The sequence below is a fragment of the Eretmochelys imbricata genome, chromosome 9, assembly GCF_965152235.1.
Source record: "Eretmochelys imbricata isolate rEreImb1 chromosome 9, rEreImb1.hap1, whole genome shotgun sequence".
In the NCBI taxonomy this organism is placed as follows: Eukaryota; Metazoa; Chordata; order Testudines; family Cheloniidae; genus Eretmochelys; species Eretmochelys imbricata.
This window is the reverse complement of record NC_135580.1, coordinates 47,474,653-47,490,813: the sequence shown is the minus strand read 5'-3', so window position 1 is coordinate 47,490,813 and position 16,161 is coordinate 47,474,653. Positions and strand designations below refer to the sequence as shown.

The 16,161-nt window shown below is 45.4% G+C and overlaps 1 protein-coding gene across 3 annotated transcripts in view; it reads left to right on the top strand.

Annotated features, from left to right (window-relative positions):
• DGKD (diacylglycerol kinase delta) overlaps window positions 1-16,161 on the top strand; it is an 82,346-nt gene that overhangs the window by 48,520 nt on the left and 17,665 nt on the right. For 2 of the 3 annotated variants that reach the window (XM_077825783.1, XM_077825786.1), the window contains 13 exons: window positions 555-680; window positions 2,678-2,780; window positions 3,299-3,461; window positions 5,303-5,411; window positions 6,181-6,320; window positions 7,465-7,549; window positions 8,218-8,312; window positions 8,420-8,519; window positions 8,683-8,956; window positions 11,423-11,584; window positions 13,038-13,166; window positions 14,509-14,605; window positions 15,767-15,877. In XM_077825783.1, the coding sequence (XP_077681909.1) occupies window positions 555-680; window positions 2,678-2,780; window positions 3,299-3,461; window positions 5,303-5,411; window positions 6,181-6,320; window positions 7,465-7,549; window positions 8,218-8,312; window positions 8,420-8,519; window positions 8,683-8,956; window positions 11,423-11,584; window positions 13,038-13,166; window positions 14,509-14,605; window positions 15,767-15,877 (1,694 nt within the window). The remainder of the gene's footprint in view (window positions 1-554; window positions 681-2,677; window positions 2,781-3,298; window positions 3,462-5,302; window positions 5,412-6,180; window positions 6,321-7,464; window positions 7,550-8,217; window positions 8,313-8,419; window positions 8,520-8,682; window positions 8,957-11,422; window positions 11,585-13,037; window positions 13,167-14,508; window positions 14,606-15,766; window positions 15,878-16,161) is intronic. The other variant, XM_077825784.1, reaches the window with a different exon arrangement.

Genomic DNA, 16,161 nt, shown 5'->3' with positions numbered 1-16,161 from the left:
GCTGATGTGGAAAAATTAGATGGAACTGCATTGCCTGGGGCTGGCAAATACTCTGTACAATTAACTGTCCTGTGGAAACAACCAACTTTGTCTTTAAATGCAAATGGTATGTAAAGCCACTTGGTGTCAAAAAGTGATGTTCTTTATGAAAGAGCCTTCCGTTATTACGCATTTGTTATATTGATAGGATTCCCTGATGGCCAGAGACCTGTAGTTATGGACCATCAGAACATGGTGCTTTGAGGTTGAGTAGTTAAGGGTGAGGTTCCCTATGTCTCAGTCTTGGGAAAAGAAGGATGGTTAGGACTTGGAAGACCTGGATTCAAGTTCCTGCTCCACCACAGACTTCCTTTGTGACCTTGGGCAAATCACTTAGCCTGTCTGTGCCTCAGTCCCATGTAAGTGCTTAAGATAGATAAATAGGTATTTCCTAGAGAGTGCCCTTGCTGACCTCAAGCATCACATGTGTGCGTGTCTCATTGCTACACCATGTCTTATATTCTTAGAGTTGTAATCTGGAATCTCACAGTGGTCCCTCTGTGCTTGGTTTGCAGATTTCAATGCCACACCAGTGGCTGGAAGGAAACCTCCCCGTGAGTGCCAAATGCATGGTGTGTGATAAAACATGTGGCAGCGTTTTGCGCTTACAAGACTGGCGCTGCCTCTGGTGCAAAGCCATGGTGAGCTGAGTGAACGTGGTGTACCTCTGTAATAGTGTCATCTCCTCACTGCTCAGTGTACACATGCCTGTGTGCTCTGTTACCGCCGTTTGTGTGAAGCGACAGTTCAGGCCAAGTTCTCATTCAAATGTATCCATGTTCTTCTCCATGTCATAGGTGGCCTGCAAAGGGTAAGAAGTAAGGCTTGTGCCTAGTTGCTTCACTGGGGTGTATATATAAGGCCTGAAAAGATTTTTCGCACCAAAAATACTCTGGGATTTTTTTTCTGCCTGTGCGTTCCCTTAGAAATACCTGGATTGTGATGTCTGTCCATCGTCCTTTTACCAGAGGTCTTTCGTGAAGGAATCTACAGTGTATAGGGCATGTCCTTGGCCCTTAGCTGCAGTGGGTGGAGATGATGAATCTTTAACAAACCACTGTTTATAGCTGAGTAGGTATTAACAGAAACAAATAACAAAGCAGGGAGCTTTAAATCACTTCAATAAAAAACATTTCCCCTCCTAATTCAACAGGTTTCACTTGCTTAATATCTATGACATCATAAATCCTGCTAGTTTTCCAGTTGGTTATAGGGGTATTAAGGAAAAAAGGCAGTACATGAATTTCTCATGTTAATAAATAAATAAATAAAAGAAATTAAAAACAAAATAACCCTTATGCCGGGCCTTCTCTGTACGTCAGAAAGGAGCAAAAAGGTCATTAGCCTAATTTCTGTTTACCTGTGCAGGGCACTTTATCACCCTCCTTTCTTTCTTATCTTACCCCACACCATGTCAGTTGCACCTACATTGTGTATTCACCCTACTTCCTCCCATCTCTCTGCTTTTCCATTCTCTGTGTTCCTTCTTTCTCTGCTCCTTTTTCTTTCCCAACTTTTCATTTTATTCCTACTTTCTGTGTCCCCTCTTGGGCCAAAATGTTGAAAACTGGGTGCCTGAAGTGAGACTTCTAAATCCAGATTTAGGCACCTAACTGAGAGGCCTGATTTCCAAAAATGTTGAGCACCCAGCTGTTCTCACTGAGGTGTGTGAAGTTATACCAAGGATTAACTTGGCCCTGTGGGTCCCAACCTTGTTATCATGTGCTCTGAGTGCCAAGTACCCATCTCAAAAGGAAAGGCAGCGTGTATAAACACTGAGGAAAGTTAGCAGAAGAGGTGAATGAATTGTGAACCCAGTTTGCTGCGTGGGGTGTATCTACACTGCAGCTAGGATTGATCTGCCTAGCCCAAGTAGACAGACTCTCATAGAATCATAGAATATCAGGGTTGGAAGGGACCTCAAAAGGTCATCTAGTCCAACCCCCTGCTTGAAGTAGGACCAATCCCCAATTTTTGCCCCAGATCCCTAAATGGCCCCCTCAAGGATTGAACTCACAACCTTGGGTTTAGCAGGCCAATGCTCAAACCACTGAGCTATCCCTCCCCCATTATCAGAGCTTGAGCTGGCGTGCTAAAAATAGAACTGTGGACATTGCGCTCCTGCAGAGACTTGGACTAGTCAAAAGAGCTCAAACCCAAGGGAACAATGCGCTTGAAAGCCCAAGCTGCAACATTTGCAGTGCTAATTTTAGCACACTAGCTCAAGCCCTGCTACCCTGGGGTTTGTCTACTCAGGACACTGAGGAAAGTTAAGACAGTTAACTAAAGGTGTGAAGTTAATGTGCATAAGTGAAAATGCTTTAAACCTGTGTTTAATGTAGCTTATGAATTAAGGCAACTTTACTTCTGAATGAGTGTCCACATGGTTTTCATGCATTTTAATTTATGTTCATTAACTTCACACCTGTAGTTAAGTTGCCTAAGTCCTCATGTAGACAAGCCTTTAGACTGCTTTCTTTAAAATATCTTTGGTCACTTCATACTGTTGATTCCCATTTCTTTAGATGCCCGCCCCCTTTCCTGGCTGTTTCAAGTCCTGTTTTCAAAGTGGGGTGGGTTTCTGCATTGTGGAACAGGACCTAGAAGGAGCTGGCTGAATACAGTTTTATTATTTCAGGTACACACAACCTGTAAAGACTTGTTACCAACTAAGTGCCCCCTCGGCCTCTGTAAAGTATCTGTCATCCCTCCCACGGCTCTGAACAGCATTGATTCAGATGGTAAGTATCCACTAACATCTTCCCCTCTCTCTTTCAGTTACAGGCCTTTCAACTAGATCTTTTCACCCCAAGGCCCTGAACTGAATTCTGCTAAAATTTCAAGTAAATCCCAAACTGGAGGTTTTGACTGAACCATGGGAATGAATAACCTCATCAGCACTGAGTTCCTTGGGCTGTTTATTTTGATATTGCATTCAGTTTATTTGCTATTGGCCCAAAAGTTTGCTGCAGCTGTTGGTTGTTCATACGGCAAAATGCAAGTTTGGGAAGCTGGCAATTTGAGCATCTGGCTAGAAGAACTGCAACATTTGACCTCAAGATTGGTGGCAGGTGGTTCATGCTGGATTCAGTGCTGTGTCCATTTGGCATTTACTCTGCATATGTCAGCACCTCAGAGAAAGTATTAACTTCTTCATCCCTGTGCTTGGAGAACGTTACTCCTGGGTGTGAAGTTGTTTCTTTCTTTCCCCCTCCCCTAGTGCAGCTTCATCTTTTCTGTGTTCCTTCTTCCCACTCAGGGTTCTGGAAAGCCACTTGCCCCCCGTCCTGCACAAGCCCCTTGCTGGTCTTTGTCAACTCAAAAAGTGGAGACAACCAGGGTGTAAAATTCCTAAGAAGATTCAAACAGCTGCTGAATCCGGCACAGGTCTTTGACCTTATGAATGGAGGACCTCACCTTGGGTAGGGAAATATTCTCTGAATGAGCAGATTCCTTGTAAATACCAAAAAAAACCCAGCAATGATTGACTCTTTGATTTGAAATCTCTTCTCCTCTCCCCCCCCCACCAAAAAAAAAAATCTAGCAAGGGTACTATTCCTCAGAGAGAACTGTATATATGCAGAATGTGGAAGGGCTTTCGCTAGCTGTTTTTGAGTTATTGATCAGCCAAAACCAGATCTTAATGTTGAAATGCGTAATTTCCATTCTCTAATAACTGCAAAACAGCTGAAGGATTTCCCTGAGATTCCAGAGGCTCTTCTCTGGGAGGAGACCAAGCATGGAAAGCTTCAGCCCCAAAAAGCAAGTTATGTGAAGACAGGCTTCTAAGAGCCATCCTGATCTAACTGTTATTCTTGCATTTGCTATGATGAGAAATGGGATTTTGTAGATGGCACTCGGATGCTGTCAAAGTGAGCTGTATAGAAATAGCTGCAAATAAAAATGATATCCACAGAATAAACTTTGACCTCCACCCTGACCACTAAGTCATTGCTCCTGGGCTGTTTCTAACATCTCGAGCCTCGTTCACATGGGCGAATGCCTTTTTAATGAAAAAAAGCCCATCACACGTGTTTCCTTTTCTATTCCCCCAATATGGCTTGAATAAAAGCAGGAATTTCCAACCATACTGAATTGGGGTCCAAGATACTGAATTGGGCATCCACTCCTGGACCATGACCATTTTAAAATCTAATAGCTCATGAACTATTGTAGCAACCATAGACATTTTGTTCACCTTAGCAGTTTGCAAGATATTGGACCTGAAACTGAAGCACCCTGATTGATGGAAAAGTTATATTAGATCATTTTTAGAGGGTTATAAAATTAAATAGTACTAGTTATTTCCTCTCTCTGCCTGTATGGTTGGATCTGTGGTAGAAAGGCACACATTTTCAAAGGGGAGGGATATGAAAAATAGTATCAAATAATTTTCTCAAACTTTTAAAATGGCTTTTTTGTAGAAAAAGAAAGTGGCAACAACAAAATAAATGATGATGTGGTATAATGTTCATTGAGTAATTTCCAGCTCATGCCAGTCAAACCGTGCACCACAACATGCCATCATTTATGACAGCATTTTCTCAATGCAGTGGTGATTGTTAACAATAATATGTTTTTTCTGTAGTGTTGTAGCAAATTTATTTAGTACAGGCAATACCCGTGGAGGCTTTACAGTAAGAACCACAGACAGCTTTTAAAAAAGGTTGATTTTTAGGCCTAATATTCTGAACAGTGTCCATACTAGCCCAGATGAATGGGAAAGTTACACTTTTCTTGGTGGTGAGTTGTTTTCCTGGTTGGAAATCAGACAAGGCAGCAGAGCAATGATTTACAGACTACCTTTGTGACAGAATTTTGAGGTTTAATCTCCTGTTCCTGAACTCTTACATGTACTGAATCCCCATTCTTGCAATCTTGCTTTAATTGGCATGGTTCTGAATATGGAGGCATTGAATTCAGAACAATCCAAGCCATGACAAATAACCTAACTGTATACAGAACATCAGAAATCTGCAGACAGGAATTAATTCATCAGATTATCAGCCGCCAAATATTTGTTTCCTCTGCTGTTGAGAGTAAAGTAGGCTGATGTATTAAAATAGCTGTATTTGTACTTCCTTTTTACAATGAAGAATTCAAATTTACCTGAAATCTAGCAGTGACTCGTGTTCATTGAAAAAACAGTCTAGTCAAAGCTGCCAAGCAAAGTTTGTAACCCAGACTGAAATAGCTAATCACTCCTGTTTCTTTAGTAGCACATTATTCTTCCCATCTTTTTTTTTTTTTTTCCCTCCTGTAGTTTACGTTTATTCCAGAAATTTGACACTTTCCGGATTCTGGTTTGTGGTGGGGATGGAAGTGTTGGATGGGTTCTGTCCGAAATTGACAGCCTCAATCTTCACAAACAGGTACCTGCCCACAGGGCTTGTTCATGTGTAAGAATGAAGAACAGACAACCACGGGTGAAGAGGACTCTGATCAGACAGAAATACAGTTGTGCCAGGAGTGAAGCAACTAAAAGCTTCCCATAGCTGGTGCTACTGCAGTAACTTCTGCTGAATGGGGCACCCCTCACAGTCAGTGCTCCTACACAGTTTCCTCCTGTGACAGCCAGCGATTGGAGTAGCTCTGAGCATTCGCTCGGTCTGTGCTCCTACACCATCCCCTACATAGATTTCTGCCAGGAGAAAGCTGGGATTAGCTCCCAAAAGGCCAGCGCTCCTATGCCAGTCCCTCTAATAATTCTAGGAGAGGATGTGAGTCCCTTTGGTATCAGAGTCCAGGAATAGCTAAATACTTTCCCAAAGTGAGTGTTATGTGTGCTGTGTTAATTCTGGAGATTTTCTCCTGGAGATCCCTGTGCCATTCCGTTAGGAAAGGCAATAGCACCCCCTGGTGTAAAATGAGAACATTTGAGCTCTGCCCAGCTGTTGAAAGGTTTTCTTTGTAGCGAATAGGTCAGGAGTATCACTGGAATCTACTCCCCTCTCAATTCACAGCTTTTTCTGGTTGTGGTCAGCACTAGCTGGCATCCTCTTTATCTTATGACTAGTTTTCTCTCAGGGATTGATCTAGTTTGGGAATCAGTGAGGTTCTTCTCAGTGTTATTTTTGGATCAATGGGGCTTGTGTTTTCTCTTTTGGATATCCATATTGGTGGTCTTTTCTTCTGGTGCAGTGCCAGTTGGGAGTGCTGCCCCTGGGTACAGGAAATGACTTGGCCCGGGTGCTAGGATGGGGATCTGCATGTGATGACGACACCCAGCTACCACAGATCCTGGAGAAGTTGGAGAGGGCCAGTACCAAAATGCTGGACAGGTGAGTGTCAGCCCAACCACAACATCCATATCTCTGACTCAAGTTCTACCAACGGAGTGTGTGCTAAGCTCTGTTCTGAGACATCAGCCTCCCAGGACAGTTCTACCATTCCTGACTCTTATCTGCCTGAATTACTGACTAGTTTCACCAATGGTTCCCTGTTATACTCCTGCCCCCAGTTGTTATCAGGGCAAGGCATTCTTACATTGCTTATTATCCCTGCAGAATAATCACACCAAGGAGATACTGTGCAATATAGAAGTGACTAGTAACACGTGGCAGGAGAGAGGCCTCCCCTTACTGCCCAGCGTTACACATTCATCAATGATGATTGTAAAATGAGTTCAGTGGTTTCAACCTACTCCCAAACCACTACAGAGTTTGTTATGGATGATCAGAGGAGATCTAAGGCTGCAATAAACTCATAGTAGTTAGATATGGCAAGGATGTTATGTTATTTTGTACATCCGCTTCCCTATCCTGCGGTATAGTCTTGAGCATTATGTCATGTCTTGAAGTTGGGTGGTGGAGTTCGATAGCATAGTGAAATTGACAAGGTCCACAATCTCTGAACTCCAAAAATCTTCTCAGTGTAACTTGGCTGCATTACAGTCTGTGATTTTGACATCAGGTGTTCACTCAGGATTTGAAATAGCTATTTCATGTCTGAATCAAAAAGTAAAACTGAAAGCTGAAGAGGACATCTGTACTGCTAGTGTTTATTTCTAGATCAAGCTGACACTTAAAAAATATATCTGCAGCAGCCTTTGAGGCTTGCGCCATGGAAATTCTCATGGCAAAACCTGCAGTTTTTTTCTGTTAGAGAAGGTGGGGGTAACGAATAGGGAATACTAGGGACGTCGGGATGGAAAGGGATGTTTGTTTGGAGGGTATCACTTCTTCCCTTCCCCCAGTTCAAACCCCTTTACAGGTGACCTGCTGTGACACTAAGCACCCCTGTATGTGACACATGCATCTATAGGAATGTGGTCTTTTTTTTATTCTGAATGCACATGTGCATTGCCTTTCATTCAGGTCATATAAAGAGCCCTTTCATTCTGTCTTAGTCCCCGGTGTTTGTATTTCTCATGACGAGGAGGCTATCAGCTTGGTAGTAATAGTTGCAATGGTTTCATTTCAATAGGTGGAGCATCATGGTGTATGAAACCAAACTCCCTCGTCAGTCATCGACTTGCACAGTCACTGAAGATTTCAGTGAGGATTCTGAGGTACTTAGCCAGCTGCAGAGGGCTGAAGACTGGGAGGGAATTCAGCTGTGGATGGGCTCAAACCAGACAAGGGAGCAGGCTATGGAGAAGAGAATTTAAATGAAGTGGGCTTGGGCTCTACATCAGAGGGGTGATCTGCTGTAGAGAAGGATGGGAATTGGACTGCCGAAAGCAATAGACTCCTAAGGAGGCATGATAGGAGACAGGGTGCTGCAGAAATGGGGACACTTCCGTATTAGGCAAGTGAAGGGCTGTAGAGGAAGACAGGTTGGGTTGGAAGTTATATTGGCTTTTCTGTACACTACCATACAAGGCAGCATGCTGTAGGTAGGGGCTGCTGAAAACTGCATGGCATTCTCAGAAGTCATAAAAACCAGTGTTTTCTATTCCCAAGTGGATGGTGCTGAGCCCCAACTCTGTGACAAGTTGACAAGCTGGTAGAAATTCGTTCCCTAATCAGACACTGGTCTTGCGTGACTAACTGTGATCTGTACCATAGAGCTCTCAGAGGAAACCCAAAGAAAGTAGAGTAAATAGAAATCACAGCCCTGCATCTTGGGGTGCACTATGGGAAGCCCAAGTGTAACACAGCATATGGGAACCCTGGCCATGGGTCTAGGTACACCATGGGAACAGTAATCTAACAGCTTGTTTCTGGCTGTCGCCAGGTGCAGAAGATTCTCTTCTATGAAGATTCTGTGGCTGCTCATTTGTCCAAAATCTTGACTTCTGACCAACACTCTGTGGTCATCTCCTCAGCCAAGTGAGTATTTCCAGGAGAGCCCATTGAAGGGGATCAAGGGGAAAAAGTTACTTTGAGAATGGTGGGCAAACCTGTGAATGACTGTCTTGCCTGCCTTCTTTGCCTAGGGTGCTTTGTGAGACAGTGAAGGATTTCGTGGCTCGAGTAGGGAAGGCCTATGAGAAAGCGACGGAAAGCTTGGAGGAGTCGGAGGTCATGGCCAGGAAGGTATGTTGGGAAAAGAGCACTTCAAATGTAGAAAGGAATGAGAGAAAACCACTCTGCTGTCAGAGAGACCCAGCTGGTGCGTGTACAGCAGCAATCCAACAGGCAGGGGGCTGCCCAGTTCCACTGGTATGGTCGTGCACAAACCTTCTGCTTTAACCTGCAGTGCTCTGTCCTGAAGGAGAAGCTGGACTCCCTTTTGAAGACATTAAATGACGAATCTCAAGCCTCTTCATCTCTATCAAACCCACCTCCCACCATTGCAGAGGAGACAGAAGATGGTGATGGATCTGGCAGTGCTTGTGATTCTTCTAGTGACCACTCCATGGGATCATCATGCACTGCCCGTCCCCAGATATTCCGGCCTAGAGAGCAGCTAATGTTGAGAGCCAACAGCCTGAAAAAAGCCATTCGTCAGATTATAGAGCATGCAGAAAAAGGTAAGAGGTGGGTAATTCTGCCTGCAGTTCATTATCTGCTCTTGGGACATGTACGTTGCCTTTCCTCCAGGGAGGAGCAAGATTCGTGATTTAACAGCAACATTCCTGATCTGTATGACAATCTTCCAGTAAGCCTGTATGCATTTTTTCCCATACAAAGAAGGGTTCCTACGGGATTGACCTTCCACCCCTAGGCCACCAGTTAGAAAATCGTTGCCATCATATGGCTGTTCAGTGCTATTCTCAATCTGGCCCTTGTTAAAGGGCCCACATCAAAGGCATATAGTAAGAGTCCTAGCCTCTCCATCTTCCTGTCGCACTGGAGGACCCACCTCTTCGGTAAAGCATTCCCTAAAGAACCAGAACAAAACCAAACCTGGCAGCTGGGCACCTTCTCCATCTCTTCAGACTTAGCATTTCTCCTCTGTCGGTGGTGGGGACTGGCGTAAATCAGCACCGCCTGGACAGCGTTTGTCTTCCCCCTCAGGGTTTATTTATCAGTATTGCCAAGGCAGGCCTCAGGGCAGGCCCAAGGAGCACTTCTCCACTGAATAAAAGAAACAAATTCACAACACAAAATAAAAGGGGGATACCTTTCCTTGCCCCCTCTCTGCGGGTTGGGGGGTATTGTCCTGTTGTTGGTTTCAGGGTGCCAGGTTGGTTGTTTTCCCCCATAGAGGGGAGAGCAGCCTCTCACCCTGGAGAAGCCTTTCTCCCTGCTGCCACTGGCCGTGCCTCAGCTTGTCTCCCCCTCCGCTGCCCCCCAGAGGTTTTGAAAAGTCACAGGAAGCCCTTAATTGGATCCATGTGTCTCTAGTTGAGCTAAGGTAACCTCTATTCAGCTTGTAGGGAAGGGCCTTTATCATTCATGGGCTAATATACCTGCCTTCCATCATTCTCTTACAGCTCTCCAGCCTAACGTGGTCCCACAGCACAGTCCAAGGTAGAAGGCAACAATTAAACCAAAGAGTAGAATGGCAAATTGGCTGGCCTGCTGTTTTCCGCAGTCCATGTACAATGTGTAAATACTTCCAGGGGAGGTGCTTTCGAAATACTTTAGATAGATTGGATCTAAAACCTAAAATCATGACTGGCTTTTAATTGGCACCTGGACTGACTGTTTCATACTCAGTAGGCCCACTGTGTGCTCACTGGCCCTTTGTGGTCCAGCTCCAGTGAGACACACCAGCTTCTATGCCTGTGACCCATTCCCCTCTCGCTGCCTCCCCTCAGCTCCAAGTTCCAGTCTCTTTGAAAGTGTCAAGGAGGAAATCCTGGTTGAACTGAGAAGGACATATGTACTGGTGTATTACAGAAGGGAGAGAAAAGCATAAAAGTCAGAGATTTAAAGTCTCTGCACACCTAAATGAGTACAACCGTAAGCAACCTTAGACTTGGCAGTAAGCCTGAAGTTGCAAATCATTGAAATATTACCTGGATTTACAACAGTATAATAGTCTGGCAGTGATCTCTGTCCTTTGTCAGAGGAATAAGAACGGATGGGGACAGGTTGTGTCTGTGAAAGAACGAGGCTGTTAATTCCATCCAGAGGAGGTTTTGATTTCTACGAGTAATACATTACCATTTGATTTCACCATCCCGTGAACAAATGAGTTCCGTTGCCTTTTGTGAACGTATTTGCTTAAGTCCTCTGTGCCGTTTCATTTCCAAACACACACATTTAATTCCTTCCTTCCTTTTTTATTGGTTTGTGACCAAGCCCTCTTTTCTCCACATGATACTAGTGTTGGTGGCCATTTCAAATGGCCTATTTTATTGTCACGGTCTGGGCTGAGCAAACAGAAATCTGACATGCACATCAGTTAGCATCTTTCTGTTTGGCTAGCAATTCCTGGGAACACCTCATGCAAATAAAGGCAGGTCCTTTACTTGTAGCATAGCTCAAATGAGAAATAGGTCCTTAGGAAGTATAAATACGGTTATGGCAAGCATTAAAGTTGGGCAAATTTTTTCACAGCCCATCAAAGCTCTGTTGATGGTGGTCTCAGCAGAGAGACCAAGAAATGAGTGGGCCTGGAGACTGAAGTACCCTCACCCCAACAGCTGAGTCCTCCAGGTCAGAGCTGAGTCATGTTAAGTGATGTGGAAAAGTCAGTCTGCATTGTCACGGCCATTCACTGATAGATGAATGCAGCACCATCAGAACCCTCATCCTACTGTCATTTAAATCAGAGAGAGATTTGTCATTAACATCAATGGGAGTTGAATCAGGCTTATAATTTGGTATCTTTCATGAAAACTAATGTGTTGGGGTTTTTTTAAGTAAGGAGTTCTGTGGATTGCCCCAGTCAAGACCCTGAGGCAACTCTTTGGATTAATTCTGGTGTGGGAATAGAATTTTGGGGGTAGTATTGTATTTCCTTGCTGTGTGCCAGCCTGCCCCCTTCCCTCTGTATTCTCATGACAGAGTTGTAAGATACTTGTCTGATTTCTCTCTCTGTCCAGCTGTGGATGAGCAGAACGCCCAGACACAGGAGCAGGAGGGTTTCATCCTGGGGCTTTCCACCGCTGAGGAGGGAAAGGAGCTGAGGAACGAGGATAAAACCTCCCTGCAGCCATCGCACAGTGACAACTATGGAGTTCCCAAAGGGAGGAGTCATCGGAAAGGTACTAGTCACTGTCGGGCAGCCCAGGTTCCTGCATTTGGACAAGCACTAGGGCTCCCGTTTCCATAGGAGCTTTAGAATATTTCTGTGCCCATCCCTTCTTGGAACCTGTTTTCCTCCAGTGTGAGGTTGGTGATAGTTCTGTAACCTCAGCTCAGAGGCCTCACATCTTCTCCATGCTTAAATCCTTTTGCCAAACAGTCTCCTTCCTGCTCAGAGAGGAACCTCTCTCAGATCTCTGAGGGTTTGGTCATGATCTTAGTGTTCATTTTGTAAGACCCAGGAGCTTCATTAGGCTTATTCTGACTGCAGCAGCCAGTCTTCTCAGTGCTGTCAGCTTGCCATGCTCTCAGGTGTCCACTCCACTTCCGTGACATTTTCTTACTGGACCCCTGCCTTCCTGCCACAGATACTAGAGCAGGGGTGGGCAAACTTTTTGGCCCGAGGGCCACATCGGGGTGCGAAACTGTATGGAGGGCCAGGTAGGGAAGGCTGTACCTCCCCAAACAGCCTGGCCCCCGCCCCCTCCCACTTCCCGCCCCCTGACTGCACCCCCTCAGAATCCCCAACCCATCCAACCCCCCCCTGCTCCTTGTCCCCTGACCACCCCCTCCCGGAACCCCCTGCCCCTAACCGCGCCCCCACCCCCGGGACTCCACCCCCCATCAACCATCCCCTGCCCCCTCCCGAACCTCCACCCCATCCAACTATCCCCTGCTCCCTGTCCCGTGACTGCCCCCCGGGAACCCCTGCCCCTTATCCAACCCCCCGGCCCTCTTACTATGCTGCTCAGAGCATCATGACTGACAGACACGCCACCCGGCCAGAGCTAGACACGCTGCCACTCTGCCCTGCAGGAGCGCGCAGCCCCACTGTCCAGAGCACTGCCTGTGCGGCGGCATGGCTGCGGGGAGGGGGGACAGTGAGGGAGGGGCTGGGGGCTAGCCTCCCTGGCCGGGAGCTATGGGGCCGGGCAGGACGGTCCCGTGGGCCATAGTTTACCCACCTCTGTACTAGAGCAAGGAACCAGCTTGTAATCACTGTTAAGTGAGAAAATTGTAAGAGAGCCCTATTCACTCTAAATACATTCAGAACTGAACTGTGTCTGTGGACTAGCCAATACCCATCATCTGTTTTCTTCTTCAACTGAAACCAGACCTCTCTCATCTCCATTCCTAGTATTAGTTCAAGGTATTTCTGTTCCTCACTGCTGGTACCAAGTGTTTGTGTGTCTGTCTGTTGCACTTGGGCCACACCTTTTTGTCTCTTCATGACTCTGGTTCTGTCTCTTTGTATAACTGTGCTTTGTATTGTCTGGAATGTGTTGATGTTGAGTGACTGGTAATTTTACCTTCTGTCCCCTGTTCCTTACTGCTTGTGCAGTGCTGGTGTTGTGCTTGTTTGAGCAATACACAATGTTTGTCAATTGCAGTGTTTTGTGTTGTATTTTGTAGTGTCCAAATCTCCTTGTGAAAGGCTAATAAACAAAGGAAGTTTGTCGCTGGGCAGCTCTGCATCTCTTCCTCCCCAGACAGGAAACCGGGACAACCTGCCAATGCTCAACACAAAGATCCTCTACTCGAGTGAGTGTCTCACCCACCCCTTCCCATTCAGGCAGCCTGCTGAGCTGGGGTAACAACAGCATAGCCTCAGCTCTCCAGCGGAGGACATGAAATGTTTGTCTGATAGCCGTTCTTGTAGATAAACCGTTGCAAGAGCCAAGTTGGAGAGTAATCTGTTTGCAGGTTACTTTCCAACAGGCTTGAATAGTGAAGATGTTGGGAAAAGATTAGAATCGCCCCCAGCTGAGACCAATTCACAGATTTAATGGCTGCAGTATAGAGACAGGATTTAGGTCTTGATGATTGCACAAAGGTAACAACCTCATAAGCTTAACAGGAGGTTGTTGCAATGGTAAAATAAGTGTAAAATTCTCAATACAATGCTGGAGTCTGAGTTCAAGAGAGGCCTGGGAGTGAAGGGTGGTCCTTCCAAGTCAAGGCCGAAGTCACTGGCAGTACTTTCTGTCTCCCTTGTTCCCATCTCAGAGATCCTGCAGCTATTTCTATCCCTTGGTGTTCTTAACAGGTCACTCGCTGTTAACTTTAACCCCACAAATCCTGACTTGTTTGTTTACATTGGTGTGTTCTTATCCAGAAAGAGTCGGGGTCACTTTCTCCCTGACTAAACCTGGCACGTTTTTGTTGCTAGCTGATAATGTGGGGAGCAAGATGCAGCAGCTCCTGAACAGAGTGGTGTGCAGCCTTGAACCGCACTTCTGTCCCCTCAGTCTAGTCAGGCAGAGACCCGGCTGCGCTCCTTGCCCGAGCAGCAGAAGAGAGCTATTGCAGTAAGATCACTTCTGTCCCGTCTTCCCCAGGCACGGACCCTTCCACACCCAAACCAGCAGAGAGACTTATGCATTCCCTTCTCACCTCCTTTACAGCTCGATTGCTAACTGCATCTTGCTGGAGGGTAGAAGAATGCTCTGGGGCCCTCCTTGGTGCTGGGGGCTATACAAATGGAGACACATGGCCTTTTTAATTTGCCTTTTTCCTTTAAAAAAGAAAAGGCAAAAGTGGATTCCCCACCATAAAGGGGTGTGTGTGGAATCTCTTTTTTCCAGAAAGAGCCAAAAATGATGACAGCCCTTTTCTGGCCCATTGTAATGTTTTGATCCCAAGTAGAAGAATTAACACCTATGTTTGGACCCAGTGCTGGTTAGGGTTGAGCCCTGAAACTAGTACTTTTCAGATGTCTGATTTTATTGTTTTTCCAGTGGGGGTATATGTCTCTCACCTCTGTCCTCTTGGCTCTGGGAGTAAATAACAGTTCTTTGCCCAATGTTAACATGCTCTGTCCTCCATATTTAATAAACTCCATGAGATGCCCTACATACTATTCCCTCTTTATTTTCTCCCCCAGATATTCGTGCTGGTATGTCTGGTTCTCTGCCTGGGAGTTCGGTCATCAGCCGATTGTTGATCAGTGCAGATCCCTTTAACTCTGAGCCAGAAAACCTGTGAGTATGCAGAGGAGCTAGACGGGAATGCATGGTTCCAGATGAACCTCTGTGTCCCTACATTGTGGTGAGGGAAGAGGGTTGGTTTTGAGAGTTAATTGGGGACTTAGGCGGCGCTGGGAAGAAGAGATGTGTAAATCAGCCCTCCCATGCTGGATGTCAGTTATCAAGATGTATGGGCCTGAGGAGTAAATGCAGAAGATATGTGGCTTCTAGTGAGAGAATCTAACCAAGGCCAGTCTCCTCCCAGGACCTGTGGATATGAGGGAGTGTCTCCCTCTCCCAGTTAGAGTGATATGGGCAAGGTCCAGCTAGCTGTTCAACAAGCTAGACCTGAATTCTCCAATAAGGTCCCTTCGATTCTGCAGCAGTCTGTAAAGTCTGCAGCAGCTTCATGCAAACACAAAAATGACACATTTTTCACTGACTGAGCTGTGAAAGTGACAAATACAATCCCCCTATGGTGTTTGTCCCCAGAGTAAATCACATTCATTTGTCTGTGACCCTAAATTTTCGATCGGTGTGCTGCAGATGGTTGTATTGGCTATGTCTGACAAAGCTGTACAGAGGGAAAACTGAATGGTTCGGCTGTGGCTAACGGGATGTTTGTGCCTTTTGGTGTCCAGAAAGGGAGTGGGAAAGGGGTTGGAATTGTGAGATAAACCCATTTTTTGGATGTTTCCAATCAAATATTTAGCAATAAAATAGATAAGTATAGACATCTAAATCATCATCATTAGGTTCCACCCCACTGAGCTGAGCTGTTGACCACACTGAGTTATTGTTTCAGGCTCTGCTGAATCATGCAGATACCACCTTAACAGTTACACTTTGCCCACATTTGTAAGATTTTCCTCACAGCCATAAGGGATAGAAATGTAACATTTTCCAAATGAAATCGTAGACTCTTGAGCTCAGTTCTGTGGCACAGGAGTGGATTCAACTGCAGAGTCCATGGTTAGGGATTAGCAGAATTTACAGGTCCTTTGACCCCCACACAGTGTGTCCAGACTGCTCTTTATGAAGTTTCTTATGGAGTAGTCGAATCAGCTCTCACTAGAGTACAGAAGATCCTGCTGGCTGCCTCCTCTTTTTTCAACCATTTGTGTGTCAGGAGATGTGGATCACTTTAACAAAAATTGTTTTTCTTTAACTTGGCAGAGAGTGTTACACAGAGAAGTGTGTCATGAATAATTATTTTGGAATTGGATTGGATGCAAAGATCTCTCTGGACTTCAACAACAAACGTGATGAGCACCCAGAGAAGTGCAGGTAGGTCAGTTCTTTGGGAGGCAGATTTTGGTCTTTGTGGTCTACAGTGATTGCATCAGAAGTAATTACAGTTTATAATCTACTATGACACCTTGAAGCTGGTCATCTGAAACCGGCATGAGTAGTTTCACCTTGATTACTTCCTAATTCAAGACATTGTAGATAACATGGGAGATCCAAGTAGCTAGCTCTGATATGGATTGGATGCAGTGGTTCAGGCATTTACTTAATGACCTCACTAGTAGCCTTTCTCGTATGGCTGCTTTTTAGCTTCGAAAGAATTG